We start from the raw sequence: 10,868 nt of genomic DNA on the forward strand, positions 1-10,868 counted from the left end.
ATCCACTCACGCTTAGCTACATTAGAACGCAAGGATCGTCCGGACGCGTTACTTCCTGTTATCTAGAACCGCGTACGCCGGTGAAGACGCCGGGCTTTCGTTACACTAGTCAGGCCTCGATATGCCTCAGGAAACGGCGACGTCGACGGCAACCTCATGAGCCTCATTTCTAAAATAACGCAAAGAAGGATCTAGGATGGAAAACATCACTTTATTGGCTTTTTCTTTCTTTTCTTTTTTTTTCCTTTTTCTCCATTTTAAATTTTTTTTTTTTTCTCCCAACCTGATGCAGGTTACAATGAGTTTCATCATAAGCGGGGCAAAAAACGGTGACGACGACTCGTAACATCTTAGACATGCGGAACGGTTTTATCATCAGAGGATGGAAATCGAGACTTATTTCAATATATTCCTTTATTCTGAGTAAGTAAATAAAACATTCAGCATCCTGGGTCATTCTTTGCTTGGTGAAAACAGGGGAAATGAGGAGGGATATGAAGAGAGAGAGAGAGAGAGAGAGAGAGAGAGAGAGAGAGAGACGAGCTGTACGAGGAGCGTGTGTGTGTGTGTTCGGAGGCACAGCAGGGCTGCTCCCACTCTCGTTTCTCTCTCGCTCTCACGCACTTCCGTTCTGGTATACGGGTACACGAGTCAGCACTGGGGAGAGCCTCTAAAGTCTACAGAACCAAACAAAAGAAGAAAGGGATGGATAAAGTGGGTGACCGAGAGACTAAATCCAGTGCCGCCATTCTCACCGTACGCGCACACACACACACGCACGCACGCACGCACGCACACACAATCTCACACACACACACACACAGAGCGCAGAGGGCTGGGGTGGAATGGATCATTTAGCGTTTTTCAGCTGGTTGGAGAGCCAGTCGAGGCCTTCGTACAGCCCGTCTCCGCTGGTAGCGCACGTGGCCTGGATGTACCAGTTGCGGTGCCGCAGTGAGTGCAGACCCAGTTTATCTGTGATCTCTGCTGCGTTCATAGCGTTCGGCAGATCCTGCAGAGGGCGAAGGAGAAACACATGGGGTGGGACTTTTAACCTCCGTTTTGATCGTGTCGAAAACACAGCGGAGGGAAAAAAAAACCTGTGGGAAATATTAGCTGAAAATACAATAGGACAGAGTGTTGCGTACGCATAACTGATCAGAAACAGAGTGATTAGACCTTCAGTACTGGGCTCGAGATCAGCGGAAAACACTGTACTGCCGAAAAAACACGACAGCGCGCTGTCAGGAATTCGCAATTATGCAATTTCGCCAAGAGCACACGATTATGAAATGGTAAAAGAGCTAGCTCGGTTAGCAGCGTGTTAAAGCTAAAACATTCCCTCTCTCTCTCTCTCACTCTCACATACACACGCACGCACCTGTTTGTTGGCGAAAACGAGCAGCACGGCATCTCTGAGCTCGTCCTCAGCCAGCATCCTCGTCAACTCCTCTCTCGCCTCGTTCACTCGCTCCCTGTCGTTACTGTCCACCACGAAGATCAGACCTGACCGTGACACGACGGGACATGGATGGAAATGAATCGTTCCTTTCATTTAAAACGGAGCGTATGCTTGTGTGTGTTTTTACACAGGGACCAAACCTTGCGTGTTCTGGAAGTAGTGCCTCCACAGCGGCCGGATCTTATCCTGACCGCCGACGTCCCACACCGTGAAACTAATGTTTTTATATTCTACAGTCTCTACGTTAAAACCTGCAGAGGGAGAAGAGAGAAGAGAACGTCAGGGAGGGATACACCGACGAGCAGCTGTGATGGTGAGTGGGAGGGGCTGACGGGGTGGAGAGTGACATCTTGATATTCATGCATTCGAAGGGGAAGAAAAAAAAAATCAATCTGATAACAGACGATATTCAAAAGATTTAACATCTTCGCTAGGAACACACCGATAGTGGGGATGGTGGTGACGATCTCGCCCAGTTTGAGCTTGTAAAGGATGGTGGTTTTGCCGGCAGCATCCAAGCCCACCATCAGGATTCGCATCTCTTTCTTCCCAAAGAGATTCTTAAAGAGGCCTGCAAACATGTTCCCCATGGTGGCAGATCTGCGTGAGACAACGTAAAAAAAAACAAGCTCAGAATACCAAACATCACATCACGTATCGGATACATACGTCGTATACCGAATCGGCATGGAACGCGTCGGGAAGTCACTTCACACGTGACAGCGGCCGTGTCCGACTCCAGTCGTTGTAGGCCAAGGCGCTGTAGAGTTCCCCGTTAAGCACTAAGCACTCCGTGGTATCTTGCATATTTTTGGCGCGTGCATGTAAGATGATTTTAACCTCTCTCTCACCACCTGACACGTTCTGAACAGAGATCCACCGATACGGTTCTTTATAACTGAAACAGATTCATTATTTGCTTTCCTTCTGTTTTTGACACACAGTGAGATCACCATGCTGAACAATCTGATTTACTGATAACAATTTTGTCAGTCACTTCCTCCTTGCGTACAAAAAAAAAAAAACGCTCTTATTTAAACAACAGTAAAAAAAATTATAAAGTTTTTTAAATAAACGCTTCGATGAGGTAAACAGATTACGTGACTCCGTGGGTTTGTCTCTATTTCTTAGCGCCGAGCTGCGTAGACTACATAGCGAGCGTTTAAGCAACGTCTGATTTGTGCATCGATAGCCGTTACGGCGGCACAGTTCTCAAACCGCCCACAAGATGGCGCCATTTACCGGTGGATCCGATATAACAAATCCGATACCCGATTCTGGAAAAAAACGGTTAAATATTGGAAAAAATAAAATCAGTTGAACCGATTATCGGTCGACCGCTAGTTTTAAACGTTTCTAGGGATTTCGACACATTTATTACTATTCGTCTGTATCTGACAGCAAGGAATCGTCATCCGAAGGAAGACACCTCGCGGCTGACTATCGAAACACAGCTTTAAAATGGATTTCCGTCTATTACTATCTACTTTTCTTTCCGAGTACCTGGTTCTCATTCTTTCTGACTGTAACGCCTCTCTCTAGACCCTTTATCTGTGTAATCCTTGACTGTTATATACACGTTCCTCTGCTGCTGCTACAGCATTTCCGTAACGTGATCGTACACGAGAAGCACGCGGTGCGTCCGCTAAACCGAAAACTAAACCAAAGACCTATCCGTCTTTAGTTAAGCAGCATTGCACATGGAAATCATTCTCAAACGTATCTCTGTAAAGAACAACAATTAAACGATTGTATTTTTAAACGCTGAACTAATACCATGAAATTTTTATTAGGTTATTATAACGTGAACACTCGTACTCTCGAACGCGTTAACATGATGCGCGTGCCCGCTGACAGACCTTATAGCTGACGCCACGTCACGTCTTCATCGGACTCGGTGTGATGGGTTGGTTTAATTGACCGCTTCTCCACTGCGGCTTCTTAGCGGCACGTCGCTTTTACCTGCTTAGTGCTACTGAGCGTTGACCAAAGCTAAGCTACAGCTTTCCTCGCAAATTAGGCGAAGGTCAAACCTGTTTGCTTTCGATACGCAAAGCAAGAAGACTGCCGAGTGTCAAACACCCCATGCTGTGGTTAGAAAATAAATAAATGATTTAAAAAACGACAGCTCGGCGCCGCATCTGTGCTCTGACGGGAGGGAACAATGAGGTCAGCGATGTGGAGAATGTAGGCCACTGCAGGTAACCAGAAACCCGACCAGCCTGTAAAAGGAGACACGGGCGCTCTGAATTAATCAGAGAGAGGGATCGCTTATCTTCCGACGACCACGTTATGAATCCCGTGCGATTTAAAGGACCGGACAGATCGTCTGATCGGCCACGGCAACGAATCTACTCGTATGTAAAAATAACCTCCGGTGCTCAGTACAAAAAAGAAAACACCACCGGATTTTTAGTCGGTGTCTAAACCACACCGGAGAACATGGTGAAACCAGCAGATCGCTGCTTTCTTCTGTTTCTCTTACTCGGGCGAGAAGACATGCACATATAAGCCTCTGCGTGTAAACAGGAAGTGCCAGCACAGGAAGCACGAGAGCGAGAGCTCCGTCCGAAACGGTGCCCTACTCCCTACATAGTGACCTGGTTTTTATTATCGGGTGCTAAATTAAATTAAATCTGGAGGAATTAAATCTGACTGTACCGTTTAAAGGGTACGCTGCATTTACATGAGCGACTAGTCGCTCACTTCGCACGCATTTTCTTGGGCACGGACTGTCTGTCTGGCTTTTATTTTTTTAAGTTCTGAGATGAGGGGGTAGTAAGGCAAGGCAGATTCGTTTACATGGCACATCACATATACAAGGCGAGGCAAGCTGCTAGAGGAGACAAAGAATGAATCAATATAAACTATTAAAATATAAACAATGAGGTAAAACACACGGGATAAAAAGTACAGTGAAGTGCAGGTTACAACCACCCCTCCCCCTCCCTGCTAATTTAGTATTGGCCAATTCTCACCCACTGATTAGGTCTTCCCTACGCCGTAAGAACCCTACTCGAACATCTACATACGGACGATCATGTGACCAAGGCTCCGGTCATCCTTTTCCCTGTGTAAATCAGGGTTATGCATTCGGAAGAAACCGAACAAGAAGTGAGACTGAACACACACGCACAGTTTAAAATTAGATTCGAAAGTTGCAAAGATATCTTTTCCGTCTCCACACAGAGAACCTAAACCACTACAGTCACCACAGTCTGTATCGCCACTAAAAAGCACACTGTCTATTATCTACTATAACCCACGGCCTAGACCTTTCCGTTTTCTTTTTCCGGAAGCACCTTTAAAAGTCACACTTCATACCTACACAAAGGCGAGATTAGATTAGGCTGCAACGCCAGTTAGGACGGCTGAGTAAATAAGTAAGCGGCCAGACGGTCAAATAATCGCACGTTTCTGGGCGGCCGGAACGATGGACCCTGCTGATACGTGCCTCGGCACTCGGACTCTCCTTTAATAGTCAACATGTCTAAATGTCAACCATCAGAAAGTAGCTAACATTGTATATACTGTTCTCGAAATGACTAGTGCGCTAAATCGCGAGCCTGTCATCGTCCTTCGAGCGTCCGGCCAATCACGGGACGCTACGAAAACGCCGACGACGGCGCTTTCATTTTTGCTTAAACGAGTCACAGGAAGGCCACGATTAGACACCGTGGTAACATATGCGGGAATACGCTCGGCGATTATAAAAGCGAAACAAAGGGTTTCCTGTTTATTTTGAAATTACAAAACGGATAATTGCGGTTAACGATTAACAAAAAACAGTCGCCGTTTCTCGTCGCGATCGTAGACGGTTATTTTCTGGTCCTGATGACGGAAAAAAAACGCCCGGTTTCACGCTCCCGACCCACGCGGTGACGGGTGCCGTCTGGGTCAGCAGGCAAAACGGCGCTTAAATGACTAAACCTTGCACTTATTCATACATCGCCGGGTCACGACGGCAGCACGGCGATGAGGAAGTGCGCCGGAACGTTGACTCATACTGGAAACACACACGCACAAACGGAGACAGGGGCGAGAGGAGTGCGAGACGTGTAGATGTGTTTTACCGCACGCGGACCCGCGAACGCTAAGAGACGCGGCCTACACGTCGGTCCACACACTACGAGCACGTGTGAAACGGAGAGGACCGAGTAAGAGCGATAGAGTTCGTTTATACACTCAGAAGTGAGACAGATCAAATCAGCGCTAGACCTCAATAAAGACGATGACACGGACTATAACTTTAGCCGTATCGCCAACTTAATAAGCAGCCGTATACAACCGGGTCCAGATGTGCTGTTATGTTTTGCAAAGGGAAATTACGTAAAGTACCGAACGAGGCGTTGCCGACGTGGCGCACGGTCTTGTTAAAATATAAATAATATCTTGATTTCTCGCTTTCTTATATAGAACCTAATTTACTTCAACTAAAGAGAAGAATCCTCTCGTATTCATTACGGAAATGAGCACGTTTCCAAAAGGGTTTCTACAACGAGGCGTCATTCTTACGACACTTAACAGTCATGGACGTCAGTGTCTGTAATATAAAAGTGCGTGTGAAGATATCTGTACCGACGTTCTGTGTACCACCTGACAGTGATGTTTTAAGGAAGACGCATCTTCCACCATCTCTGATAGTTTACTAGAAAAGCCGACCGTTCACCCTGTTGTCGCCCAGCGCGCCTTTAAAATCATCAACGGCCGCGACAAACTGAGCCTCATGAGTAATTCACGAGGTCCACCAAGGATTAATTATTGACTGGTAAAGGACAAGAGAAGGGAGGCGCGGCAGGTAATAACGAGTCTTCCGCAAACGGTCGGTCCTGCGAAAGAAAACAAGGCTGACCTCCTCCCATGACAACCACGACAACGCTCACATGACCTACAGACAACCCGACCGCTCGTCTTTCCCTCTCGTGTACGGATTTCCGATCGGAAAGAAACGTCCGATGATCCCCGGACAAGTTAACCGGATCAAGAATGATCTGATCCGGTCTTCTGCGATCCGGTCGAGCGAGCGGCAGACACGCAGACGTCCGGCTGATCCATCGTATGAACTTTAAGCCTCTCGTGCTCTCCAATGAGATGGTTAGAAAAGACAAGATAAGATAGATAGACTGAAATCGTGCTATTAAGATAAGTCTAAAAGTTCAGGGATTTATCACGGGACTGATAAGAGTCAGCGCTCCTGAACAGACAACTCTCTCAAAGGACTCCGACCGCTCAGAAAACCGTTTGTGGGTAAAATCGGTACGAATACCCGTGATGATCGGTAATCGTCCGTGTAAGCTGCACCTGCGCTAGAGCTACAGGGCATGTTTCCAGGCATCCCGCGTGATCACATCAGAGTAAACAAAACCATGTGCGACGTGGCCGAAACTCAGAGCTTCGAGCCAAACGCATGACACCACTCGATCTCGCCCACAACGTCGAGGTTGCATCACACTCGGAGACTAAGACAGACTAAGACCGGCGTATCGAGTAGCGTTCCAAGCCGTGCGTGACGCAACGAGCCCCGTTTAAGAAATGTAAGGACTCGGACTTTTCCAACGGCGATACAATACTAGATATACAATATTAGAGTTGAGTATCGATCGATACGTCAGAGCAAGGGGTCAATGTAAATACCTAACGTTGGAATTAACGGGTTTTTTCTAATTCGCTCAGATCAGCTGCTTCTCATTGTGGGAAAGGACTTTCACAGCAGGACCTTTACCACTTACCGTTTTTTACTTGAACGCCAGCGCGTTAGACTGATCCGATACTGGTGTGTGAACCGAGCAACCGTTGCTAAGCAATGCAATGCGTTCATGGCAGCGTGTTCGCGTTTTCAAGCAAAAAAAATATATATATTTTTTTAAATCACACACCTTTTGTAGATAAAATCTGATACCTCCAGGGTAATCCAATACTCAATATCAGGGCTGGGCGATATATCAATACAATATCGATATCACGATAAACGATTACGCGATACACTTTTCCGAGATATCGTCGGTATGGTGATATATATTTAACGTTTTTAATAATTCGTACTGAATAGAAGCCGGTGATTTGATTATTTGTTTATTTTTTACTCAATCTTCTTCGCCTTTGTAGGTATTAAAGAAAAGTGTCGTCGAACTCAGATTAACATTGTTTTTTTCGTTGTTGTTTATCTATTGTTTTGCAGTTTCTTAGCTAAATTATACATATCGGTGCACATCGTGTATCGTAGGAACGTCCTCATATATCGCGAGATGATATTTTTCTGATCACGTCACCCCAACCATACTCGATATCGAACCAGTACATAAATAAATATACATATACACGTACTAGTTCTTCTTGAACACTGAGGCACTTCGACGGAAAAAACCCACAATTTATAATGGCGATATGACGCTCAGTTTTAGAAAGAAAACTACGTTATTACGTGATCAAACGAGTTTGAACTTGTTTCGTCGACAGACTCGCGTCGGGTCACGGGCTTCGTACGCCGTTCGGAAAAGGAGCCCGTCTGTCCGATCGGCTTCGTCGAACTCGTCACGACTTCGCCGTATCGTATCGGTGCACTGCATTCTGGGACTTCGACTCCCAACGTCTGAACATCTCCGAGGGAAGAAAACCCGCTCCTGTGCTTTTCGAGGAGCAAATCCTGACCGGCATCACTCCGAGATCAACTAAATGTTTATCCTGTCCACTTGTGTATGACCACCGTGTGACGTCACCACGGGACATACAGGTAGCTTCTCACAGGAATAAAAATACTTTTTAAAAAAAAAAAAAAAAAAAACAAGCAGCACCAACAAACTAACTACCAACAAAAATCCCTCACAAAATATTTCAGTATAAATATATTTAAAGTGAAGTTACGCTTTAATATTCAACACTGATCTCAAACCGGCACCAACATCCACTGATGTATAACGTCGGAATAATTTCAAAGACACACACGCCGACATTTTCTATTCGTTTGGTGTTACATTTTACTTATTTAATCATTTAAAAAAATACCAATTTATCTAGCTGTAGCATTCCACAATGTCTCTGTGAAACCGACGTCGCTACAACAGCACAAGGCCTACACCTCGCTGACTAATTAAACCAGCCTACACATCTGGGACTGTTTTTATCACCTTATATATTTATTAAGCCAACTTATTCGACTCTTTGTTGTGAAATAAGCGCCGCCTGAACAACGTAAACGCATTTCCTGTTGCTTTTTTTCCGTACATATCCGACTAGCTAGCTAGTAATATCTCTCCATAAGCCTAGCGCCGGAGCTAATCAGGGCAGCTAGTTAGCCGTCTGCTTAATTTAACTCGTACTAAGCAAATAAACATACAAAACACATCGGGAAAGAAATAAGACCTATGTTATACCGACACACATGACGTATTAGCTGTCTGTGCTATAGGTTTAGCAAGGCAAATATTAGCTTAGCTAAAAGGTTAGCAAAATACCTTTCCTAACGTAGCTATTATATCAGCTTGAAAACGCAACGGCGTTTTAATTTTCCGTTAAAAAAATAGTCTTTCGTAAATTATATCACGAATAAGAAATTAGGCGAGGAAAATTGTAATATCGCCGCTTATTGTTGTTTATTTTTTTTTTTTTACCTTTTCAGTGCTGCTTTCCAACAATATCCCTGTTCTCCTCGTCACCGCTAACGACAAAATGGCGTCTTTTACCGGACAGAAAGCAGCCGCGCCATGGGCGTTGTCCAAAGTAAGATTCTAGCCAATCAAATCGTCCAAAGTAGTCAAGTCATCCCGCCTACAATCAATGTCATCCAATCAAATGCGACGACCCGGATTTTTTGTGGGTGTGGATAAACGAAACCCGCACCAGCTACCACGACTGTATCCGGAACAGTATACATACTACTATACTACTTAGACTGGCTATGTAGTATGCAAGTAGGCAAGTATAGAAGACGAAGTCAGATTAGATGTGGATGATCATTTCACTTCAGTAAATATATTTATAAAATATAATATATAATTATGATAAAATATATTTCACTTAAGTAGATATATATAAAAAAAGTAAATGCATATATTTATATATTTATTACAAAAAATAAATGTTTTATTTATATACTATATACTTCATATACTACAGTATCTCACAAAAGTGAGTACACCCCTCACATTTTTGTAAATATTTGATTATATCTTTTCATGTGACAACACTGAAGAAATGACACTCTGCTACAATGTAAAGTAGTGAGTGTACAGCTTGTGTAACAGTGTAAATTTGCTGTTCCCTCAAAATAACTCAACACACAGACATTAATGTCTAAACCGCTGGCAACAAAATTGAGTACACCCCTAAGTGAAAATTTCCAAACTGGGCCCAAAGTGTCAATATTTTGTGTGGCCACCATTATTTTCCAGCACTGCCTTAACCCTCTTGGGCATGGAGTTCACCAGAGCTTCACAGGTTGCCACTGGAGTCCTCTTCCACTCCTCCATGACGACATCACGGAGCTGGTGGATGTTAGAGACCTTGTGCTCCTCCACCTTCCGTTTGAGGATGCCCCACAGATGCTCAATAGGGTCTAGTGGAAAAGTGGTCTAGTGGAAGAGTGGTCAAAAACTCCAGCAAGTCTGGTGGATAATTATGCAAAACACCTACAAGAAGTTATTTCTGTTAAGGGGGCAATACTAGCTTGTGAGTCCAAGGGTGTACTTACTTTTTCCACAGACGAATATCACATCTATTGATATTTCTGCTGAATAAATGATTGAAAAAGCTCATTTTCCTTGTGGTTTTGTTCAAGTATATCATCTTCGTTAATAGACACTGTTTCCAAGATAATCAAATGCTTCCTTGGCTAAATACGTCAAAAAAGCCAGCAATTTCCATGGGGTGTACTTATTTTTTCAAATGACTGTATAATAGAACAAAGTACAATATAACGAGGGTTTGATGGTCTAAGCATAATAGGAGCATAATCGAACAATAAAGAAATTCCAATGTTGATTTGATTTCTAGAGTCCACTAGGGTGCACTTACTCATCAAGCCCAGGGATTTAAAAAATAAACAAATAAATAAATAATCAAACAGCTACTCCCCAAATCACCCACTGGTGTGTATGAGCTGGGTCCAGTCATCTATCGAGGATCCATGAGGATGTTCCTGCTGGACAGGAAAGGGACATGAATAAGACTGATGATGATGATGATTATGAATTTCTTCTGATCATTGGTAAGTGTTCCTGCTTTCTAATGGCATATGTGTAAAAGTTGTTTGTCTTAATGGTACAATGACGCTCACAAATGTCTTTGACGACAAGGAATTCCCTGAAGAATCAGAAGTGGAAGCATCTTTCTCCAGGAAGTCGCTCATCCTGAAGCTCAAGAAAATGGTTAAGATTATGAGGATGACTTTGAGCCTTTTGTTGAAGAAGAC

At 44.1% G+C, this 10,868-nt stretch overlaps 1 protein-coding gene across 1 annotated transcript; it reads right to left on the reverse strand.

Annotated features, from left to right (window-relative positions):
* Window positions 1-229: 229 nt before the first annotated feature.
* Window positions 230-9,178, reverse strand: arf2a (ADP-ribosylation factor 2a). The gene is made up of 5 exons (XM_017451804.3): window positions 9,070-9,178; window positions 1,905-2,062; window positions 1,603-1,713; window positions 1,382-1,506; window positions 230-1,012 (listed from the first exon to the last, which is right to left on the reverse strand). Exons 2-5 carry the CDS (start codon window positions 2,050-2,052, stop codon window positions 851-853), a joined length of 546 nt encoding a protein of 181 aa, XP_017307293.1. The 5' UTR covers window positions 2,053-2,062; window positions 9,070-9,178; the 3' UTR covers window positions 230-850.
* Window positions 9,179-10,868: the final 1,690 nt, after the last annotated feature.

The sequence above is a fragment of the Ictalurus punctatus genome, chromosome 2 (assembly GCF_001660625.3).
Source record: "Ictalurus punctatus breed USDA103 chromosome 2, Coco_2.0, whole genome shotgun sequence".
NCBI classification, from domain to species: Eukaryota; Metazoa; Chordata; class Actinopteri; order Siluriformes; family Ictaluridae; genus Ictalurus; species Ictalurus punctatus.